The sequence below is a fragment of the Peromyscus californicus genome, unplaced genomic scaffold, assembly GCF_007827085.1.
Source record: "Peromyscus californicus insignis strain IS unplaced genomic scaffold, ASM782708v3 Scaffold_5__1_contigs__length_169319896, whole genome shotgun sequence".
Lineage (NCBI taxonomy): Eukaryota > Metazoa > Chordata > Mammalia > Rodentia > Cricetidae > Peromyscus > Peromyscus californicus.
Window position 1 is genome coordinate 12,191,353 of NW_026294573.1, and position 24,720 is coordinate 12,216,072.

General features: G+C 50.0%; 1 protein-coding gene across 3 annotated transcripts in view; it reads left to right on the forward strand.

The window, feature by feature from the left end:
• Fhad1 (forkhead associated phosphopeptide binding domain 1) overlaps nt 1–24,720 on the forward strand; it is a 127,432-nt gene that overhangs the window by 63,530 nt on the left and 39,182 nt on the right. For all 3 annotated transcript variants that reach the window (XM_052716047.1, XM_052716048.1, XM_052716049.1), the window contains exons 14-19: nt 956–1,151; nt 10,517–10,587; nt 11,503–11,643; nt 18,095–18,202; nt 21,332–21,439; nt 22,482–22,586. In XM_052716047.1, the coding sequence (XP_052572007.1) occupies nt 956–1,151; nt 10,517–10,587; nt 11,503–11,643; nt 18,095–18,202; nt 21,332–21,439; nt 22,482–22,586 (729 nt within the window). The remainder of the gene's footprint in view (nt 1–955; nt 1,152–10,516; nt 10,588–11,502; nt 11,644–18,094; nt 18,203–21,331; nt 21,440–22,481; nt 22,587–24,720) is intronic.

Genomic DNA, 24,720 nt, shown 5'->3' on the forward strand with positions numbered 1-24,720 from the left:
TGAGAAACCACACCTAAGACTCAGACCTCCACACCCACATGTGTACACGCATGCGTGTACACACACACAAATACGAGAGAGAGAGAGAGAGAGAGAGAGAGAGAGAGAGAGAGAGAGAGAGAGAGAGAGAGAGATATGTTTCTGCTCAAAATCTTCATTTTTGGCCTGGCAGTGAAGGCTATTTTCAGCTCATTGCCTTCCCCTCTAGAAGAGGCAGGACGAAGGTCCAGGGTGCACCCTGGTGCCCCCACCCTGAGCATGTCAGAGCACGCAGCTGCTTCTGCTTTCTCTTGCAATCAGAAGCTACTATTTGGGGAGTTTTGTGCAAATGTTGGCTTGTCAGCACTCTTTCAAACAAGTCAGGAAACCGCACTTTCTGTCCAGCTTGTGCGTTGATCTTGACAGGAATTCTGATGACTCCAAGTAGCCAGATTTGGTTCTCACGTCAGACAGATTGACGCGGCAGTTTGGCATTACACAGCCTAAAAAGGAGATCCTTGTGCCTATCAAAAGTCCTAACGGGGGGGGGGGGGCCTGGGGAGATGGCTCAGCGGGCAAGAGTGCTTGTGCGAGTGTGAAGACCTGAGTTCAAATCCTCAGCACCCATGTAAAATAGCAAGTGCCTATAACCCAGCACCGGGGGGCAAAGACAGGCCATCCCAAGAGTTCGCTGACTAGTCAGCCTCACTGACAGAGTGAGCTGATGGTTCACTGAGAGACACTGTCTCGGGGACACACACACACACACACATTCACACACACTCACCAAGGCCAAATTAAAGTGGGGGAAATAAAAGCTGCCAAAAGAAACAATGAAACTGGGACACGCCAGGGCAGTGATGGACGGCCATGCCTGCGTCCTCGCCGAGTCCAAGATCTCGTCCCTCGCAGGTCAGTCACATCAGGGCCATTTATAGACGCTGGGTCTGTCTGCCCATGACCTGTCTGTTCCCAGGCCTGCATGAGGGATTCCTGCAGCAGCAGTGACCTGAAGAAGGAAGTGGGACTCCTTCAGCACCTGCAGCTCAGCCCACCCCTGTCAGGGCTTCAGAGGGCTGTACTGGACATCCTGCGCGTCTCCCTGTCCTGGCTGGAGGAAACAGAGCAGCTGCTTAGGGACCTCAGCATCCAGCTGTCTGGTTCTGACAAAGGTACCTGGGCCTTTTTCTCACATACGGTTGCATGTGTCTGAAATATCACCATGAATCCTCCCGAAATAGAACATGTTGGTGAGGAGGGATTTGTGAATCATATGGGCTGGCAAGATGGCTCAGCAGGTAAAGCCACGTGAGCTGAGTGAATTCAGTCCCCAGGACTCATGGTGGAAGGGAAGAGCCAACTTCCCAAAAGTTATCCTCTGATTGCTACATATAAACATTCACACATAACCAACATGAAGTATCACTTAATTTTTTAAGTAGAGGGGCTGGAGAACTGTCTCAGCAGCTAAGAGCCCCGGCTGCACTTGCAAAGGACCAAGCTTTGATTCCCAGCATCTATATGGTAGCTCAGAGCCATCTGTAACTCCAGTTCCAGGGCATCTGGTCCCTTCTCCTGACCTCCAAAGGCACCACACATGCACACAAGTTTACATTCAGGCAAAACACTCATACACATAAAACTAAATAAACAAACAACATTTAAAGAAAAAACATTTTAAGTATAACCTGGTATGGGGGCCGCACCTTTAATTCCAGCACTTTGGAGGCAGAGACAAGCAGATCTCTGTGAGTGTGAGGTCAGTCTGGTCTACAAGTGAGTTATCATTAAATGTGACAGTGCCACACTAGAGTCAGGGTAAGGGTGGAGGGGAGAAAAGATTCTAGTGTCTTTAGGAAGTGGTAGAATTGAACATAGTTAACAAGTGTCAAAAGACATCTATATGATTGTTAAGTCTCTGGTATGCTGGATGCAGCCTCGGTTTGAGGGAAAGAATGGGTTCAAGGTGATGTGGGGCTCGGGAGGCAGCTCCACCTGGATGCTTGTCCAGAAATAGAGACCAGCAATTCATCCCATACACAGAAGAGTTCTGCCACATTGGGAGAGGTTCATAAATGGCTGTGGAAGAGAGATGGGGAGGGAGAAAGGAGTGAGTGAGAGAGAGAGAGAGAGAAGAAAAGGCAGATGGGAGGTGGCAGGGAGGAAAGATGGGTGTGGTAGATAGGAAGGATGGTAGATGGGTAGATGGATGGATAAGCGGATTGTGGGTAGATGAATAGATGGTTGAAACATGAAAGGATGGATGATATATGGATGGTAGTAGGTATAGGGATGGATAAATGGCAGGTAGGTGGATGGATGGTAGATAAATAGGTGAATGGATGGATGGATGATGGATAGATGATGGATGAGTGGGTCAGTGAATGATGGACAAATGGATGGATGGATGGATGAATAAAGCCATAGATGTGGATGGTATGTAAAAGACAATACAGAGTGAGTGGAGAGAGCTCCTGAGGACATGCTCACAGTAGCACCAACATTTTGGAAATTGTGACCATTCCTTGAAAAATTGCTTCAAAAAAAGGCTGCATAAATATGGCGTTCATACAGCCATGATGAGACTAGAGAGATGTTTGCATTCTGATACCGCTGTCTCCCAGACAGGGTGTCTCCAGTGTAATCCATAAGGCAGGAGAAAGTTCTTTAAAAAAAAAAAAAAAGCAAAAGTAAGAATAAGCTTGATTTATCTAAGTGTGTCCACAGAAATGAGAGATGAGGGCTGGGTCAGGGGGTGAGGGAACTGATGTGTTCCCACCCACCGGCGGCTCGCCAGCCAGAGTTGCCAGGGGAGGATGGTCCAGGCTTCCAGCTGGTGGTCCAGGCTGGAACCAATAAGAAGCAGATCCCGATCGCTCCCTCAGTAACAGTTGCACCAAGCCGTGTGTACACTGTCCCCTCCTCACTCCCAAGACCATTTCTGTCATCGCTGTCTGTGTCTGTAAATGGAGCCATCTGTTACTGTAAAGAAATATGGATGTGAAGTTAAGCTGTCGAGGCAGCCGTTCCAGAAAGGCTGGGAAAGACGGGCCTTGGGCAGCACTTCTCAGACCCGCCATTGTTCCCCCCTGGATTCAGCCCTGAGCTCTGAGCAATGCCATGCTGGCCTCTGCAGAACCCTCCTCTGTTCACACACACTGTGTGTGCAGGGGTATAGGATGGGAGAGTCCCCGATGCGGGCTCCTCTGTGCTCCTTATCCCCGGCTTGCTTTTTTATTTATTTTTTATTTATTTTGGAGAGATGGTCTGTGGATTGCTGGTGAGATGGGGTACGGGCTGTGCTTCGTGATTACAGTGACTAGGTTCTGCAAAGTTGAGAGGAACAGACCAAGAGGGGTAAGAGGAGCAGTGGGGAAGAGGAAGTGGATGGAGAAGTGGCTTTTCTCTCGCCATGAGAGGTGTTAGATTGAGATTCCAAAGGACTGAAAGGAACAGGCAAGCTGGAGAGCCCCTACTCTCTCTACCCTGCCTCTGTTTCCAGTACAGAGCCATCTGCACAAGGAGGAGTGGGGTGGGGGGGAAGAGGGAGGGTGGTGCTGGTGATGATGGTGGTGAGAGTCGTGGTGAAGGTGATGATGGTGGTGAAGGTGATGGTGGTGATGAAGGTGATGAAGGTGATGGTGATGATGGTGGTGAAGGTGATGGTGATGATGGTGATGGTGGTGATGAAGGTGATGATGTTGGTGGTGAAGATGATGATGGTGATGATGAAGGTGATGTTGGGAGTGAAGGTGATGGTGGTGATGAAGGTGGTGGTGGTGATGAAGGTGATGGTGATGATGAAGGTGATGGTGATGATGAAGGTGGTGGTGGTGATGAAGGTGGTGGTATGTTGCAGGATATTTGATCACACTGTGAACCCCAAGGTTGCGTTACTTACTGGAAAAACCTGTTTCTAATTCACACCTTTAACCCAAGAGCTTTCTGCTGGAATGTTGTAAACAGGATTAAATGAAGTCAACTGTAGGTCAAGAGGTGGAGCGAGCAACCAGTTGACAGGAAAAAACCATAGAGTAAGAGGGAGTCGGGAGGACGGACAGAGAGACGCACAGGGAGTGGAAGGGGGGACATAAAGTTTAAGGAGAGTTGTTGGGGGAAGAAGGAGTGTTCTGGGACGCTGACTGAGAAGGAAGGTCAGCGGGGCGCTTTCTCTGCCTCTCTAAGCTAGCGGGCTTTCACCCCACCATCTGGCTCCTGAGTGTTGATAAAATCAAGTGATTAAAACTTAGTTAATAACAACAGTCGTGGTTGTATTGGTGACTTTCCTGTTGCTGTGGTAAAGCAGCATGACCAAGGCAACTTGTAAAGAAAGGGTTTTGTTATGGTGTCAGAGGGCTAGAGTCTGATGGCGGAGCATCTGTGGTGGGAACAGCTCCTGTGGTGTGAGAGCTCGCACCTCAGACCACGAGCAGGAGGCACAGAGAGCACACTGGGGTGCTTAAAGACTTGTGAAACCTCAAAGCCGGCCATGACACACCTCCAACAAGGCCATGGCTTCCACTTCCTCCCAAACACTTCCACTAACTACAGGAACCAAGTCTTCAAACACACGAGCCTATGGGGGCCATTCTTACTCAAGCCGCCACAGAGGTGATGCTGATGATGTGGTCAAGGTAATGGTGTGAGTGACAGTGGTGGTGAAGATGGGATGCTGGGGATGCTAATGATGGTCGTGAAGGTGATTGTGGTGGTCTGAGAGAGAATGACCGCCATAGGCTCACAGATTTGGTCACCAGGGAGTGGCACTATTTGAAAGGATTAGGAGGTGTGGCCTTGTTGGAGGAGGTGTGTCACCGGGGGTGGGCTTTGAGGGTTCAAAAGCCCATGCCAAGCCCAGAGTCTCTCTCTTTGCCTGAGGATCAGGACGTAGCTCTCAGCTACTGCTCCAGCACCTGCCTGCCTGCACCATGCTCCCCGCCATGATGATAATGGACTAAACCCTCTATAAGAGTTACCGTGTCATGGTGTCTCTTCACAGCAGTAGAACAGCAACTAAGACAGTGATGGTGGTGGTGATGGTGATGGTGATGATGGTGGTGATGGTGGTGGTGGTGGTGATGATGGTGATGGTGGTGATGATGGTGATGGTGGTGGTGATGGTGGTGATGATGGTGATGGTGGTGATGCTGGTGATGGTGGTGGTGATGGTGATGATGGTGATGATGGTGATGGTGGTGATGATGGTGATGGTGGTGGTGATGCTGGTGATGGTGGTGGTGATGCTGGTGATGGTGGTGGTGATGGTGGTGGTGATGGTGGTGGTGATGCTGGTGATGCTGGTGATGCTGGTGATGGTGGTGCTGGTGATGGTGGTGATGGTGGTGATGGTGGTGGTGATGCTGGTGATGGTGGTGATGGTGATAGTGGCAGTGAGGATGGTGAGGACAGTAGTCATCTTCAAGCACTCACATTTGCTACAACCATCCCAACATGTCCTTGTGTACCCCTGCTCACCCTCACAACAGCTCTGTGAGGCGGAGCTTATGTTTGCCGTTTGGAAGACTTGCAAGCCGTCACTCAGAAGCAGTTCCTGTGATTAATCTACCGGCGTATAGTGATGAAGGTACTTGCCATCGATGAGACGAGTGAGGACCCACATCTGCTCACTGCCATCCACTAACGTGCAAGAGCCTGTGTAGTCACAGTCCCTGGGGAGAAAGGGGAATTGTGGGTCATCTGACACCTCCTGGGTACTTAGCACTGTGCTAAGTGGTTTACTGCTGGGTACTTAGCACTGTGCTAAGTGGCTTACTGCTGGGTACTCAGCCAGTGATATGTGTTTCACCCCTGGGCATTAAATGCTTGCTAGGTGTTTCATAAGCCACATGCTTTGCACCCTCCTGCCAGTTCCGTGAGGCAGGTATCAATGCTGTCTTTATTTTCACTAATGTTAAAAACAGGCATATGGTAGTCAGAACTCGCACTGAGGTCAGTGTGTTTTCTATCATGGCCCCCCACTTCCTCTGAAGGCCCAGCAGGGCACCAGGTCCTGCCTCCATCCTACAGCACAAGTCCTGCCATGACCCCAGGCAGAGACGGGTCTCCACTGTCATTTCCCGGGTGAACCTCATCCCACCCATATTTGAGTCATGCCCTAGTGTCTCAGCCAGATTTCCATTACTGTAGCAGACAGCTGAGTCTGGACAGTTTATAAAGAAAAGACACCTGTGCAGCTCTTTGGCCTTGAGTCCTTCCCTGCTCCAAGTCCCTGTGACCTCAGAGCCCTGCTCCGAATCACCATGCTTCCTGCTTCCCTTTACAACAGCGTTCCAAGAGAGAAAACAGAGCAAGTATATAAGTCCTGAGATAAATCCCAGGGCATTTGGGAGTGTGGGAGAGCCTAGAAGTCTTGCTGCTCGGCTTCCAGGGAGCGCTGCTTCCCATCTGATTGGCAAAGGGAATGCTGGGAACACGGGAAACATTGAAGGGGAAGCCTTGAAAGTCAGCTGCCCCCACTTGTCTTCAGGCTCCCTCGATAAGGGAAAGAAAGGACTGTTTAGAGCTATCTCTGCCAACCCGCTTGTCTGTGTTCATTTCTGCAACTGGGGGGAGAGGAGGGGACCCACGCTTCTAGAAGAGCTGAGCTATGCCATACCTTTAAGTGGGAAAAGAGAAGAGAAAAAACCTCTCCTCTGCCTCTGCCATCCTCATCACTGCCATTGTGGGCTGTCAGTTGACTGCGATGCTCTCCTGCCTCGGTATTCTTACAAGACATTCAGAAGCAAGGGATCCCTGGCCGAGAAACCAAAGCAAACTCATCCCACTGTCCCAAGGGTATGGACTGAAAACTAGTAACAAGGTCAGGCACGACTCCAGGAGAAGACCCTGGAGGAGACCCTGTGAAGGATTCACAGCAGCAAGGCTGTTCATGCTGAATGCCCAGGCCGATCTGGTCTACCAGACACAACTCCAAGTTTTTATGAATGGAGATTTAGGCTCAGCTGGGGCTGGGATCTGCTGTTCATCTGTTTTACATGAGTGAGCTGGTTAGTTCAGTAATAAGTATGTAGACTCTTAAAGAAAAAAGGAGAGAGAGAGAGACAGAGAGAGAGAGAGACAGAGAGAGAGAGAGACAGAGAGAGAGAGGATACACCAGCATTCAGGAGGAAGAGCAGCAGGTGTGAGACCCTGTCTAAAGAAGAAATTAAGAATCAAGTTGCAAAACAATATGCAAACTATGTTCCTTTTTTTTTTTTTTTTTTTTAATGTCAGCAGCTGACCAAAAGAAAAATCTGGGGGTAGAACACACAAAACTATGGAATGTCATGGCAATGAGCCAGATCACAGACGACCTTTGCTTTCGTTCAGTCGTTCAATGACTTTGTGATTGTTTTTGTTCTTGAGACAGCATCTCCTGTGACTCAGGCTGGCCTCCATCTTGATATGCAGCTGAGGATGACCTTGAACCTCTGATCCTCTCGTCTCCGCCTCCTGAATGCTGGGATTACAGGTGTGCACACACATCCAGTTCACACTGGTGCTGAGAATCATACCCAGGGCCTCCTACATGCTGGGCGAGCACGCTACCAACTGAGTCGCACCCCCCACCTCAGCAGCTATTGGGTGCCAGCCGCTGTGTGGACCACTGAAGACAGAGCCGTGAGCTCTTCCCACGACCAACTTCTGTAATCTTTGGATTTTTGTGATGAGCACTTAAAACTTTTGTAACTGAAAATATAATGAAATCTTGCTCTTGTCCCCAAAGGTAAAATCCCAACATTTCACCATCGGATCTTGAGACACAATCTGGCACTCCCTCTCCCCATGGTCCTCTGTAGATCCCACCCGTGATTTGGCCCTTCTCTGTCTCCTGGGTCACAGGGGGTAGCTGAGTGACAGCCTAGACTGGAGCTGGCCACAGGTAGTGTCCAGTTCCTCTCTGACTAACTCCCTGTGGGGGCCTTCCAGTAGTTCATTCCAGGTGTCTCAGAGCTGGCCATTGTCCCTCATCCTTTCTCTCAGCCTGCTTCTTGCAACCTAGCTCAGAACATCACCCTTGACCACCTGGGCTCGCCTTTGGCTACAAGCAAGTCCCCTGCCTCTAACTATGATCAGGAGCCTCTAACATCTCAGAGATATCTGGCCATGTCTAGAGGCCTCTTTCTTCTGATGATGGGCTGACCAAGAGAGATACTTCTGGCATCTGGCAGAGGCCAGGGAAGCTTCTAAACACCCTATATGGCAATGGTTCTCAACCTGTGAGTCTCGACCCCTGTGTGCGTGGGGTCACATATAAGATATCCTGCAGATCGGATCTTTACCTTACAATTCATAACAGTAGCAAAATTACAGTTATGAGGTAGCAACAAAATAATTGTATAGTTGGGGGTCACCACAACATGAGGAACTGTATTAAAGAGTCGCAGTGTTAGGAAGATTGAGAACCGCTGCTCTAGGGCATAAAACAGCCTTCATGTAAGGAAGGAGCTGGCCTACCATGGCAGCAACACTGTGGTAAAGCCGCCCTGTCAGCCTGCGCCTCTCTAACCCTCCCAGCTTTTATTCTGCAAACCTGCTCTTCCCGGAGCAGCTCACTGCTCAGTCAGGAGCTGAGCGGCTCGTGACTCAGACCCTGCAGTCACACTGACTAAGTCCTGGACCTTCCGGTGGCCAAGCTCAAAGCTCATCCATCAGTTGGGGTGATGACAGGCTGCGGCTGTGGTGAGGCCTTCATTGATTCCCAGAGCTCCAGGCACACGGGGGATGTGCTCCATTCATTTCCAAGATATTTACATCAGGCCTGCCAGAAGTGATCTTCAGGTCTTCAGCCTCCCATTGAGCTCCACCTGACATTCCTCCCCTCCACCCTTCAGCTGCCCAGGGAAGTCCCACCCCTCCCTGGTCCCCCCGGGTCTTGACCCTCTCATCTTTTGCTGTGTGCTGCCCGAACAGGTCACCACTACCCTTTGAACATGTTTGGACTCTCCCACTACACTAGAGGCCAACAGTCTAAACAGTTGTTACCTTGCCTCTGTCTCCTTGTTAAGAGTCTGTGTGATGATGCTGAGTCTACACAGATAACCCTGAATAATTTCGACCTCAGCATCCTTAACCTTAGCACACTGGCGAAGTCCCTTTCTCTGTGTACTCACAGGCCCCAGGAACAAGGACCCAACCTTGGGGGCATCATCCCTCAGCCAGCCTCAGCTTCTGTTCTGGAATACCCTCCCTCCCACCCCGCCCACACTAGAGGCTCCTCAGGCAAATGGCCCCTCTGCTGAGACCCTCACACTCTCCTGTCTTCCCCTTCTCTTGCATGCTACCCATGGTCCCTGTGTGTTTCTAATCTCAGCTTGGACCTGTCACTTCAGACCACACTGAGAGGGTGTAGCTTCACAAAATCCCCCACTCTCAATTTGTATACAGGAAATGTCTTTCAAATAGGTGCTTTATTGATAGGTTTTTAGTTTCTACCAAAACAAAGCCATCCACACTTGGGATCTGTGACGGGCCCATCTAACAACCATTTAAAAAAAAATGCTGGATGACAGCTTGTCCTGTCTTGATGAGAGGGCCATGGTACCTGTGTCCTCCTGTCTGCAGATCCCATAAGTCATGCATAGTTGGGTGTGGTGATGCATGTCTGTACTGTCAGCAGTTAGAACGCTGAGGCAGAAAGGTCACAAGTTGAAGGCCAGCCTGGGCTACATAGCAAGACCACCTCTCTCTCTCTCTCTCTCTCTCTCTCTCTCTCTCTCTCTCTCTCTCTCTCTCTGTCTCTCTGTCTCTCTCTCTGTCTCTCTCTCTGTCTCTCTCTCTCTCTCTCTCTCTCTCTCTGTGTGTGTGTGTGTGTGTGTGTGTGTGTGTGTGTGTGTGTGTGTGTGTGTATTTTGAGATAGAGTTTCCTTATGTAGCCCTGGCTGTCCTGGAACTCGCTCTGTAGACCAGACTAGCCTCCAAGTGCTGGGATTAAAGGTGTGTACCACCACCAAGGGGCAAGACCCTATCTCAAAAAACAAAGGAAGACATACTGTAGAAGTAACTGTCTTATTAAATAAGAAACACAGAGCCAATGTAAAGATAAAAGCCCAAGAGGTCAGAGCTAAGAGCCTTACCCTTCCTGCTTCAGCGATCCTCTTCAGCCAAGAGAGACCTACTTCGTGTGTGTTTGTCTTTATATAGACTTTCTGTTCTGCCTTCTCATTGGTTGTAAACCCAACCATATGACCGCCTCGTCACTGCCTGTCTGTACAGACCTCCAGGTCTTCTATGGTTGGTATTGAGATTAAAGGCGTGTGTCTCCAATGCTGGCTGTATCCTTGACCACATAGAGATCTACCTAGCTCTGCCTACCAAGTGCTGGGATTAAAGGCATGCGCCACCAACGCCCAGCTCCTCTATGGCTTACTATTAGCTCTGACCTCTTGGGCTTTTATCTTTACATTGACTCTGTGTTTCTTATTCAATAAGACGGTTGGTTACTTCTACAACATACAGAGGAAGGGAGGGAGGGAGGGATGAAGAAAGTGACAGGAGATAAATTGATGCTCACCTCTCTTCCTGCCCCCCTGTTAAGGGTTCTCTCTATATCTAATATATCTTCTGGAACATTACAAGAAAATCATGAGCAAGACCAAGGAACTTCAGGTGATTCTTTAAGTTCTTTTCTCCCCCTCTCCCACTGTGAATTTGAATTTGTTTTCATGCTGTGACAGGATTTTCCATTTGCACAAAGGGATTGAGCCCAGTGTCTGAGATGGCCCACAAAGGAATAGACAAACACAGAGCACCTTCCCCTGTCTGGCTTCCTGGGATAACCACAGTGCATGATTTCCTCTGAAAAAAAAATCTCCAAAAGAGGGACAGTGAGGTGGCTCAGCAGATCAGGGTGCTTGCCGCCAAGCCTGATGACCAGAGTTCAATCCCTGGGACCTGACTCCATGAGGTTGTCCTCTCATCTCCACATGAATGCCAGGCACATGCATGCCTACTCATACATGCTACGTGCCCCCCTCCAACACACACACACACACACACACACACACACACACACACACACACACACACACAAAGATGGTGAACCAGATATGGCCTATGAAAGGCAGTTTATCCACCCTATTCTACAGATGTGGACATCAGTGTTCCAAGAGGTTGGTGATAATCTGGCTACCACACAGCTATTTGGATAAAGAATCAAAAGCAGGAGCCTTCCAATGAGTCTGGCTCCTGTCTACTGAGCATCTACTACACACCACGCACTGTACTAAAAGCCCCCCATCGTCTCATGAGTCAGAGGCAGGCACAGTGACACCTCCTGTTCGGAGTGGGGACACACGTAGGATTAACTAGAGCGGGGATTTCTATCTAAAACCAGAGTGTGACATCTTAACATTCTTGCTGTCCTCACCAGTCACCTCTCTAGACCAAGTGTGGTTCAGCCATGTTCTTAAGGAACTTCTATGTTGGACTTTGCTCCCTGGAAGATAAACAGTTTGGAAGGAAGTAGGAAAAGGACTCCAGTCTCTCCCCTGTGGGATTCGTTTGGCTTTTCTCTCCATGCAGGTCCAGATGAGCACTTCGCAGGAAACTCAGCAGTCTCTGCAGCAGGAGCACCTGGCCGAGAAGGAGAAGCTGAACAAGGAGAAGCTGGAACAAGAGGAGAAGCTGAAAGCCAGAATCCAGCAGCTGATGGAAGAGAAGGAGGTAAGGTGGCCTGTGGCAGTTCCTTTGAGCCTGGGTCACTGGAGACTTTGGGTTGAAGTGCTTCCTGATTGGTGTACTGGTTCTAAGTGAGTTACATGGGGTGAATGATTGGGTCCTAAACCCAGAGCAATGAAATGGAAAGATGGCTCAGTGGTTAAGAACATTGGCTACTCTTGCAGGGGACTGGAATTTGCTTCCCAACACCCACATGGCAGCTCATAACCATCTGTAACTCCAGTTCCAGGGGGTCTAATGCCCTCTTCTGGCCTCTGTGGGTACTACACACAGATAGTACACATACGTGCAGGCAGAACACCCATACAAGTAAAAATAAATAAATCTTTGAAAAGAAAAAAAAGTCACAGAAAGATCAACTGGAAAAGGCAGGTATGCTGACATTTTGGGAAATGCTACACTATTTATTTTGTATTACAGTTGACTATACCAATAGGAGTCGTTACTGCAGATCCTGGTTTGTGCATGACAAAGTATAAGCAAAACCGATTTCAGGTCACACCAACCTTTTTTCTCTAGATATGTAGCTAGGAAAACAAACTGGCCCAAACTGTGACTCACCCTTCTAGAACCCAGGCCAATGAGAAAGCCCTGCAGCAATGTCTACACGCTAAGGTGCAGTGGACCATCTGAGGGTCTGTTTGAGATGCAGAGTCCAGGTCACAGTTCTGACAACCCCCTAGAGGGTCATGACACCCCAAATCTGCATTCTAGACACAGCATTGGGTACCTGAGGCTTTCTCAAAGATGTCCCAAGGAAAGCAACTCTAATCAGATGTTTTATTAAACATGGTCTATGTCACAGACCTGAACTCACAGCTGTGATCACCACAAAGTCTGTGCAAGACTGGGCCTGTAGACGTCCTGTTGGGGAGGGACAAGGAGCCCACTGTAGCCCAAATCTTAAAAGGTCTTATTAATTAAAACAAACCCGGAGCCAGGTATTGGGGTGAATGCTGAAAGATCAGAGAAGCAGAACAAGCCACAGCCAACCTCATCTTGCCAATTCCTCAGCTGATTTTGTTTCCTCAGACTGAAAGCCTCTGAATCCTCATCCGAATGGATCTCAGCTGAACTGCTACTAAAAGCTAAAAGCTTAAAAAAAGGCTCTAGTTCCTAGTTCTCATCCCTTATATACCTTTCTGCTTCCTGCCATCACTTCATGGGATTAAAGGCATGTGTCACCATGCCTGGCTGTTTCCAGTGTGGCTTTGAACTCACAGAGATCTGCCTGTCTCTGCCTCCAGAATGCTAGGATTAAAGGTGTGTGCTATCACTGCCTACGTTGTGAGACCCCCAAGCAAGACCACCACAGAGCCGATATCTGATGCAAAACACAAAGGGGTTTATTGATAACAAGCAAGCCCGGACTTGGTCCGTGTCCAACACTCGACACAGTGGGTGGAGGAGGACGGCCCTGAGCTCTCAGGGTGAGGGCTTTGTAAAGGGAAAAACCGCAAGCAGGGTGGTACAAGCCTTGGCGTCATATGATTGGGTGAGGGTTTGTAACCTTTGAATATACTGGTTGGGGGTTACAGTTATCATTTTGGGGCAGTCTTGAACAAGTCCCAGGCTCTGTCCTTGAGCTGCCATGGAGGCTGGCTGGCCTCGCATGTTCACACTGACCCATGCATGTAGCTCTAAGTTGGTGAGGGGTCCCAGATAGTAAACAACTGGCTAAACCTTGAGCAGTCAGAGAACATGCAGAAAGGGAGCAACTACAAGGATTAAGTCATGCCCCCGCCCCCAGAAACTGCTTGCTCAAGTTTCAGGAAACTGAAATTGAGGTCTGATCTCTGAGAGAAGACTGACAGCCTGTTACAGCGTCTGCTTGGTCCTTTTAAACCTATAGGTTTTTTTTGTTTGTTTGTTTGTTTTTTGTTTTTTTGGGTTTTTTTGGTTTTTCGAGACAGGGTTTCTCTGTGTAGCTTTGGAGCCTGTCCTGGAGCTCACTCTGTAGACCAGGTTGGCCTCGAACTCACAGAGATCCACCTGGCTCTGCCTCCCGAGTGCTGGGATTAAAGGCGTGTGCTACCACCACCCAGCTAAACCTATGTTTAGTATAGTGGCTTTTCTGTTCTTTGACCCCCGGTTGAGTTTATTGGGGTGCACAATATATCAACCACAGCACACAAGGCCTTGCCCCTCTCTGGGGATCCATAGGCAATTAATGATTGATGGGAGAGACAGAGAGAGAGAGACAGAAACAGAGAGACAGAGACAGAGAGAGAGGAAAAAGAGATAGTTTCTTCAGTGGTGTAGCCAGTGGGCCAGTGGACAGAGAGAGAGAGAGGAGTTTCTTCTGTGGCAAGGTGCCCCGCCCCGCCCCCCATGCTCCTGTAAGCAAGACCCAATGGCACAAATTGAGTCACAAGGAGAGAGAAGTGGCGGGGGGGGGGGGGGAGATGGGGGAGGAAGAGAGAGAGAAAGAGCGGGAGGGAACGAAGTACAATGGGGAGTACTTGAGAAGAGGAAAGGGATCCGAGAGAACAGGGGGGGAAAGAGAGGGGAGTGGGGGTGAATATGACCAAAACACATTATACACGTGTGTTTAAATGTTATAATGAAACCCATTATTATTCATAATTAATATGTGCTAGTAAACAAGCATTTGAGAAAAAATAGTCTGGGCCCGCACCAAGACCTATTGTGTCAGACTCTGTGGAGAAGGTAGAGAATGTGTTTCTGAAGCCAGTTCTCATCATTCTCCCGGGTCACACTTGAGGACCTGCCGTACGTTCTGATTCCTTCTTCGCTCTCCTCCTTGGTCAGTGGCTCGTGACCCCATGGCTCGGCCACATTTGGTCATTTAGGTTCTGAGGACAAATGTGGGAATGTAGCTCAGGCTCTGGGGTTGGTAACATTCCAAAGCACAGCCACAGTTGGTAGCCACAGTCAGAGTGGGTGTGGAGGGCCGTGCACATGGTACCCTTCTTCCTACCTGCTGCCCCCATCTGCCAGACCCCATCTTTTCCCAGTCACATGGGAAAGGTCTCCTCAGTGGAGGACAAGGCTTTCCACAGCATTGCCACCTCTGTTGGCTCCAGTTCAGTGACTCCCGACTTGGACAGTCCATCTCTGTCACATATACCCGCTCCCCACCCCTCTCTCCAACCTCCAGTTCACATCCAGCTCCATTGGGATATCTGTCTTCTCCCTCTTTGCCTTTCTTCTGCCTTTTCTTTTTATTAGTTATTCGGTGTGTGTGTGTGTGTGTGTGTGTGTGTGTGTGTGTGTGTGTGTGTGTGTGTGTATGTGTCTGTCTGTGTGTCTGTGTGTCTGTGTCTGTGTGTGTGTGTGTATGTGTCTGTGTGTCTGTGTGTCTGTGTGTCTGTGTGTCTGTAAGGCTGAGGACAGTGGCATTCAGTTCCCTCCCTCCACAGTGTGAGTCCTGGGACTTGAACTCAGGTCATCAGGTTTTGCGGTAGACATCTTTACCATCTCATTAGCCCCCTTTCTGCCTTTTGTGGAGTGAGGGTATAAAATGGGAGAACCAACAGCCGAAACTTGTGTATGACCCTTATAAAGGCAGGATTAATGATGGCTGCTGTGTTTATCAGCCTTCTTGCTGTGATAGAATGCCTGAGGTTTTTAAATTAAAAAAAGAGTCCTAAAGAAGGAAGGATCCTCAAAGAAAGGATTTTGTGTAAACAACAATGGGTTTCATTATGACATTTTTGTGCCTATATAACATTCTACTTTGACCCTGTTCACCCCATTACCCTTGCATGTCCCCTCTCAGTCCCCCTCTCCCTCAAATAGTCCCCTTGACTTGCATGTCGCACTCTACAATCTACATTCCATAGATGTGGGAAAACCATGAAATAGGATTGAACATGGTGACTCACGCCTTTAATCCCAGCACTTGAGAGGCAGAAGCAGGCAAATCTTTGGGGCTAGAGGCTAACCTAGTCTACATAATAAGATCCAGGCCAGCCAGGAATACATAAGAGGCCCTATCTCAAAAAAAAAAAAAAAAAAATCTCAGCCGGGCAGTGGTGGCGCACGCCTTTAATCCCAGCACTCAGGAGGCAGAGCCAGGCAGATCTCTGTAAATTCAAGGCCACTCTGGGCTACAGAGTGAGTTCCAGGAGCAAAGCTATACAGAGAAATCCTGTCTCAAAAAAAAAAAATCTCACCATGCTTAAAGTAAAGGTATAAGTTAGTGTTGGACCTACCTCATCAGTCCCACATATGAGAGAAAACATGATGTTGGTCTTTCTGGGTCTGGTTTCTTTCACTTAACATGGTGATTTCCAATGCCATCCATTTCTCTGCAAACACTATAATTCCATTCTCCCGTATGGCTACTTTATGCATCACGACACATTTTCTTTCCATGCCTGTTTGCCTGCTGAGGGGTGGCCAACCTGTTCCGTGTCTTGGCTGTTACGAACGGTCCGGCGACAGATGTGGATGTGCAGGCGTCGCTGGCTTCGATTCAGAAGTTGGATCATAGGGTAGTTGTGTTTAGCTTTTTCAGAGGAAGGAAGGGTTTGCATGTTTACTGGACCCTGTGCACTCAGCAGAACATTATGGGGTCAGGAGCATGTGGCAGAGAGGACTCCGCACTTCACGGTGGACAGGAAGTAGAGAAAGGAGAAAGGATGAGGAACTAGTATAGATGCCCTGCTGACCAACTTTCTGCTGCTAGACCCCACATCCTAAAGTTTCCAGAACCTTCTAAGACGGCAGCACAGGTAGGGACCAAACCCGTTCAGCAGGAACCTGTGTTTCAGATTCAAACCACAGAAGCAAAAATCACGGTGGTAGATTTTTGGAGAACAACTGGATGAAGGAAAATAAATCAAAAAACAAACCTTTTGTTCCACAGAGAGAAGTAAATCCAGAAAGGACCTAAAGTCTTCAAAATCCTCCTAAATGCTCCTTCTTGCTCCTGCCTCCTGACTGACATCCCCACTTAGCGCCAGCCCTTCCCAGCCCTGAGGCAGACTGTTTGAATTAGGGTTTGGCTGTTTCCCTTTGGGGACGTGAGGCCTTAGCCAGCATGACACCCACCCCCAAAGTCACCAGCCTGCTCCCTCTCAGCCCTTGTTGTAAAATTGTTCCTGGAAGATGGCGTTTGAAGTGCTGCTTCAAACCCCTTAAACTTAGAAACCTCAGACAGAGTACCAGCCAGACAGAGTGACATCCCCACCCAGACGGACTGCCACTGTCATGTCCATCCTGGCTCCCAACCAGCTTGACCCCAGAGATTCATCTGAAAGAAACTTTGTGGGTCTTAGTCCTGGTGTGTGTGTGTGTGTGTGTGTGTGTGTGTGTGTGTGTGTGTGTGTGTAGACATGCTCATGACATGGCCCATGCTGGAAGGTCATAAAACAACTTTCAGAAATCAGTTCTCTCCTTCCATGTGGCTCTCAAATACTAAACTCAGGTTGTCAGGCTTGGCAAGCAAGCCTCTTTACCCACTGAACCATCCCACCAGCCCCTCCTTGTTCTTTGAGACAGGGTCTCTCTCTGGCCTAGAACTTGCCAGATAAGCTAGACTATCTATGTGGCCAGTAAGCCCCAGGAATCTGCCTGTCTCCTTCTCCGCAGGACTGGGATTACAAGGGCACACCACCACGCCTGGCTTTTTTTTTTCTCTTCTGTGTGTCTCTGTATGTGGTATATATGCCTCTGGCTATGCATATTCATATGCATGTGGGGGTGTAAAAATGTGTGCGACTGCAAGTGCCTATGTGAGTCCAAATGCGTGCATGAGTGTGCACTTAAGTGTGGAGGCCCAAGAGTCCTCCGTGATCACACTCCACCTTATCGACTGAGTCGGGGTCTCTCAGTGGAGCCCAGAGCTCAGAGAACAGCTAACTCCAGCTTGCTCCAGGGCTCCCTCTTCTCTGCTTGCAGAGCTCTGTAATTACAGGCAGCCCGCCACACCCACCCAGCACTAATGTGGGTGCTGGGACCTGAGCTCTGGTTCTCTCACTTGCGAATTTCACCTGCTGTGGGGGTCTCTCCAGCCCCACAGCTGTTTCTAAGTGAATATTGGGCATCAGCTCAGCTCCTTATGCTTTCGAAACAAGTGCTTTGCTGACAGACCGAGCCGTCTCCCGTCGCTGTCCTGGCTTTTAAGTGACCCTTCCTCCTCTACTCTGTCTCTAAAAATACACGAGTTTCAGCTCATCCCAGAGCCTCCCTCCCATGAATCCTGGATGCTCCGGGAACTTTTAAGTGGCCAAAGAAATGCCAGGCTCAGTCGTCAATCCAGCACTGTCCTTCAAGGCCTGCTGTTGTCAGGGTCCCTCTGAAGTTCTCACGCAGACCTGCTTCTTTGGAGACCACTGAGTCACCGGCTCCTCTGCCCGGACCCGGGTGAGGCACGCTAAGGACGGAAGAGCAGACCAGGCAGAGCCCAGGGAGAGGTCACTTCCTGCCATGGCAACAGGTAGACTCAACAACAGGGGTTGGCTTGCAGGCTTTGGAGGAGAGCGTCACTCGGGAGAAACACGCAGCACAGGAGGCCCTGGAGAAGGCACAAAGTCGAGTCTGTGATCTGGAGAGCCACTTGGCCTGTCAAAAGGAGGTACACCCAGCTGGTGGAGGCCCGCTAAAGGGACTGTGGGGAGATGGGAGAGGGGTGGGGCATGGGGGCGCTGTCCTGTGCTGTTTGTCCTGGCCTGGGCTTTACAACTGGGAGAAGGATAGAGGACTTGGAAGGGAGCCATGGAGATGTAGCCTTGCCGACCAGTTGAGGAAAAAAAAAATGTGAATGTGATGAGCCAGGTATGGTGGCTCCCGCCCATCACCCTGACACTAGGAGGCTGAGAGGATCACTGTGAGTTTGAGGCCAACGAAGGCTATTGTACAAAGGCTCTGTCTCGTGGGTGACAGCATAAAGTACAGGCTGAGACAGGCTGGGGCAGCGTTCACACATGTCTGCCCCGAAACATGGAATGGAGAATGACAGGATCTTGAGAGAACAATTCAACAGCATCCTAAACTCACCCATCTTCAGAACCAGTACCCAGAAGTTTTCTTCAGCCCTGTACAGAAGGATGCCCAGGGCTTGCAGGAAGTCTTTCTTAGGCTGGGGTGAGTCAAGCTCTTTCTGGCCAAAAGGTGGCCACCATCAACCCATCTCAGGCTTCCTCTTCCCATAACAGTCCAGATGTTGAAGAACCAGGCACCAGCTCCTATATCCTTCCCAGCCACCACCCCACTCCACCCTGGTCCCCTGTCGTGCACAGCAGGATGGGAGTAGCCTGGCTTGCATCACCTTCCCATGCCCACTCTATGCTCCAGAAGTCACCGACCTGTAGTTCATTGGATGACAGGGTCTGCAGATCTGTTGTTATACCTAGAATGTTTTACTTTGGACTCCGAAAACGTATTTGAAAATCCAGATCTCCATTCTCTCTTGAAAAGTCAAAAAAACTCTGGCCTTGGGGAGGAAAAGGGGGTCTGGAATAGATCCCGGCAGCCGCGGTTGGGTGGTCCTCTGAGCTTCCACCCTCTCCTAAGCTTTGAAGTTTGGAGTTCACCACCTGTCCTCTTCCTAAAGTCCAGTAGCCAGAACCAAACACCATCCTCCAGGCACAGAAGTCTGGGAAAGGGCGTTCCCCTCCCTCGTGAAAGATGCTGTTTCTGTGAATGTGCCCAGACTCTAGCTCACAGGAAAGCTCCGTTACATCGTCAGTTTGCATTTAGCCTGTGGTCAGTCTCAGACCCCTGGTCCGTTGACACATGTGCCTTCGATAATTCCTCAGTCCTGAAGGGCACAGGCTCTGTAGCCACACAAGATGCGAGTTTGAGTCTATCAATACCTCCCTTCTTGGAAGGGAGCCATGAAGGCTAGAGATAAAGCACAGCCAAGCGTTTGACCCAGAAGTGTCACTGATCTGTGGCAGCTGTCATTGTTATCACTACAGCCAGGTCTCCCGGCGCTTGGGCATGCCACCCTCCCCCACCCTCCCCCCACACCCTCCCCCACTACCCTTGCTTCCTGAAAACCCACCCTCTTCAAGTAGAGTGCTTGCCTGCCCTCCACGAGAGAGAAAGTATTCCCCTACATACAAGTCCACCCAGACAATCAGATGTGACCCAGGGAGATGTTTACATGTGGTTTCTCACACAGCGGTTCCTCAGCACTCTGTAAACAGTGTCACCAAGGTTTGCCTTGAGTCCTGTCTCCAGGCAGGGTGAGGAGGTGCTGGTGGGTGCGTGGGTCTCCATGGAGTCACTTAAGTCAGATGGCATCCAGGAGTCAACGAGGGCTGGCCAGGCCCTTGAATTTAGAGATTCCAAGGTGACGGACGGGGTGTGTCAGAAAAATGTAAGCCTCTGGGCCAGGTGTGGTGACACACACCTGCAATCTCTACTCACACAGCAGAGACAGATGGATCTCTGTGAGTTTGAGGCCAGCCTAGTCTACATGCAGAATTGTAGACCAACCAGGACTACAGCATAAGACCCTACCTTAAAAAAAAAAAATTAAGCATCACGCAGAGGGGAGCTGGGGTTGGTTGCACCAGTCCTTGGGGGTGGGGGTCAGGCCACCTCTGATAAGGCCTGGTGGTAGTTTCTTCCCAAAAAGAATTGAGTCACCTCCAGTGGGGTCTTTTGTTCATTTGTTTGTTTCTTGGGTTTTTGGTTTTGATTTTTGGTTGTTGTTTTGTTTTGTTTTGACAAAGGATCTGTTAGCCTAGGCTGGCCTCCAACTCACTGTACAGCCAAGGATGACCTCTGAACTCCTGATCCTTCCTCCAACTCCAGGTGCTGGGATCAGAGGCACGAACCACATAAAACTGTCTCCGTGTAGCTCCTGGCCATCTCCTGAGATTAAATGCCTTCCAAAGGCTAATCCCCTCCTCTTATGGACTCTAGTAGAAATCACGTTGCAAGTTCCAAACACCTGATGCCCAGCTGGGCCCTAGAGGGAGGCTCTGTGAAAGCCGAGGCCACACTTTTCTCGGGATCTCAGATACTGTGCCAGGACCACAAGTCTCGATCCTCAGGGGGTGAAATCTGCAGTGAGTCCATTAGCAGAGTAACCGCAGCAAGAAATGGACCAGATGAAATTCTGTGGCTAGGGACCGCAGCATACTAACCCAGAGCTCTTCCCTGGTCCCAGCGCGCCCCTGCAAGGCTCATGAACCTTCCGGGAGGAGGTGACTGGCTCATTCATCCCCTCACCTCCATTCTTCAGAAATTTGCTTCCCTAGTTGGAGAGTCCACCATCCACGGGACTCTTCTCCCTCAGAACTTGGGCCCCCCGCCTGCTGGTCTCCTCCCAGAGCCTCTGGACATAGCCTGTGTGTTGGCTCTGTTCAGGACCCTGACCTCCCTGTTGACAGACCGTGTGGCCCTGAGCCCTCATCTCTTCTGGCCCCTGGTTTCCTTGTCTATAAAATGGGTTCCTAGCAGCAGCTTCTGGTAGGGTTGCTATGGCGGTGAGGTCATCCTGAGGGTGACATCCATCTTAGTTATTAGTCTTTTTTTTTTTTTTTTTTTTTTTGGATTTTTCGAGACAGGGTTTCTCTGTGTAGCTTTGCGCCTTTCCTGGAACTCACTTGGTAGTCCAGGCTGGCCTCGAACTCATAGAGATCCTCCTGTCTCTGCCTCCCGAGTGCTGGGATTAAAGGCGTGCGCCACCACCGCCCGGCAGTTATTAGTCTTAGCTTGGATGCTGGGTATTGTTGGCCGTGCCTTTCAGGTCTTGGAGAACAGTGTGGCTCACGAGAAAAGGAAAATGCGGGAAGTACTGGAGGCAGAAAGGAGGAAAGTACAAGACCTGGAGAATCAGCTGACCCAGCAGAAGGAGGTAGGAGCAGCCAGGGCCCTCCGGGAGGACAGCCAGCCAGGTGTGCCTGACAGCCCAGCAGTCCCATGGTCACCCTGCTGCAGCACCTGTGCAGGAAGTGGCCAACACCTGCCACTCATTAGCCAGCCAGGGAGGATCCCTGGAGCTCAGACCCAGGGCCTCTGAAAAATGGAAATCGAAATGATCTCTTTGTGGGACAAAAGTCACTGTACGTAAAGTACATACCGTTCTTCTCTGAAGCTGCCAGGGGTTGTGGCTGCTGGAGTTGGAAACATGTTCCCAGCACTGTCACTTTGTCCCACCTCCCGAAAGCCAGGGACTTTCCAGGGTAAACCTGTCCTGGTGCCAACACCTGCCAGGTTAGACAGTGTCAGCACCCAGGGGTGGGATTGACACCAGCCTGGGAGCCAGAGAGGAAGAGCCCCTCCTTCCTTCATGCTCCTGTGACTGAGATGCGGCTTCCTGCTCCCCAGCCTCATCACTTCCTCTCACCTCACATCCCGGCAGGCACCTTGTTCCCTGAGTTCTTGTCCCAGACCCCAAGTCACTGGTTCTGATGGTGACTCACCTTGGCTTCCCCTTCCAGTGAGTCTGCACTCTGTCTTAGTCACTGTTCTGTGACTGTGAAGAGGCACCATGACCAAGGCAACGCTTGTAAAAAGAAAACATTTAATTGAGGGCTTGCTTGCAGTGTCAATGGGTTAATCCGTTATCATCATGGGGCGGGGGGGGGGGGGGGGGGGGGGGGGGGGGGGGGGGGGGCATAGCGGGAGCATGGTGGCACTCACCACGGTGCTGGAGCAGTAGCTGAGAGTTACAGCCTGATCCAAAGGCAGAGAGCAAGAGACTGGGCCTGGAATGCCCACAGCCAGTGACACACTTCCTCCAACAAGGCCACACCTACATGAGCCTATGAGTGGGGGGGTGGGGGGTGGGAGGTGGGGGTGGGGGTGGAGGTGTGGGGGGGTAAGTGGGGGGGTACTCTTACTCAAACACCACCCTCTTGCTTCTGCTCCCCCTCAAACCCCTCTTTGACTTCCAGATCTCAGAGAGCATCACCCACGAGAGACTCAAAATTCGAGACACTCTAGAGAAGGAAAAAAGGAGAATACAGGACCTGGAGAATCGCCTGACCAAGCAAAAAGAGGTACGAGTCTCAAGAGTCGAGAGACCCATTGCTCCCATGGAGCTGCCAGGCCCTGCAGCCAGGCAGTCAGGGTTCAAATCCCTCTTCTGCTGGGGGACTTTAGGAAAGTTACTTGCCGTCTCTGGACCGTGATGCTCCCACATATGAGATACAGTCAACCTCACTCTGTGGTGAGACACAACTGTTGATCATAGCACACAGACAGACCCACGCAGTGTGCGACTGTTACAAGTTCCTGGCTCAGAAGTGGGGGGGGGCAGGATCTGAACCCAGAACTCCCAAACCTTTCCTCTTCACCCACTTCTTCCACTGTACTTCAGCTTTGTGTAGAGTAAGGCAGGGGTGACAGAGAGGGGACATCCAGGCATCTCCATGTCCCTTCCTGACAGGCTTGTCACAGCAGTCATGACCTTCCAAATCTGTTAAGATCCACAATTCTGACATGGTGGGCAAAGAGGAAGTGACTTCATAATCTCACAAACTGCAGATATTCACTCGTCCTGGGTTCCCATCATGTAAAGGACATGCGTGCGTGCACGCGCACACGCACGCGCACACACACACACACACACACACCTTGGCCAATATATTAGTCAAAGTAAGTGAGCAATACTAAACCTGGCAATTGTGAGTTAGATTTAAATAGGTAAATATGCGTTGAAAGGATCTTCAGTGCCTACTGATCTAAGAAGGTGTCTATGTATCCATTCTGTGTGGTTTTCTTTAAACAGAGGCACCCACACATTGTCATGCTTGCGTTTTGAGTGCCCTGGATATAGGGTGGATCTGGAATCTGTATTTTGTTTGTTTTTGTTTTTGAGACAGGGTTTCTCTGTGTAGCCCTGGCTATCCTGGAGCTCCCTCTGTAGACCAGGCTGACCTCAGACTCACAGAGATCCACCTGCCTCTGCCTCCCGAGTGCTGGGATTAAAGGCATGCGCCACCACCACCTGGCTGGAATCTATGTTTTTAAGAAGCTACCAGAATGACTCTGGAGCATTTGGAACACCACCACCTAAGGAGAAACAATGTCAACAAAACTCTCGGGATAGCACAGCTGCTCTGGACCCCACTTAGATGGGAGGCCTTAACTGATGGATGAGTGTCCAGAGGAGGCAGAATCCAGCAAAGTAAGGCAAGCAAGGCCCAAGAACTCAGGGCTGCCACACTCCCATGTGGGGGCCTGGAGCTCAGACTGAGAACTGACCATGGGAGCGGTCTCTTCACTTTATTTCCCAAATAATGCACCCTGGAATGCTGGAGAATGAGTCAGTAAGTGTGGGTGAAGAAGAGAATTTAAATTGTTTGGAGAAGATAGGCTAGTAATGAGACTAATGTAATATATATATATAATGAAATACATATACATGTATACACATATACATACATATACATACCACACACACATGTGTATATCAGGGCTGGAGAGATGGCTCAGCAGTTAAGAGAACTGGCTGCTCTTACAAAGACCCTGGGTTTGATTCCTGTCACTCACACGGCAGCTCAAACCATCTGTAACTCCAGTTCCAGGGGATCTAACGCCCTCTTCTGGCCTCCACCGGCACCAGGCACACAAGTAGTGTACAGACATAAAATACCCACACATAAAATAAAAGTAAATCTCTTTTAAGTATGTCATGAATCAATATATAAACTACAATTTTATTCCAGCAGTTACAGGGCAAGGAAAACCTGCTGGTTGTGCGGTCACCACACAAAGGTCACAGAAGCGCAGCAGGGCTGTGAGTGCAAGCCTGCAATCCCAGCTACTCAGGAGGCTGAGGCAGTTCAAGTCCAGTCTGGGTTTCAGTGAGCTCAGGGCTGGCTTGGAAACTTGGAAAGACCCCGTCTCAAAATCAAAAGTAAAAAAAAAGCTTAGAGTTCAAAGATACAGTGCTTGCCTAGCATGTGCAAGACCCTGGGTTCGAGCCCACAGCAAAATGTCAAACAAGGAGACAAAGTCCTTCCAGGTGCCAGCCCCACCAGGGCTCCAGCAAGGGCTGTCCTAAAAAGAAATCTGCAAGACAAGAAACATCTGTAGGGGCAGCCCTCACGATTGGGACGCCGAGGCAGTTGCTGGGAGACCTCAGTTGGCGGGTGACAGCAAACACATCTGGAGGAGCAGTAACGCCCC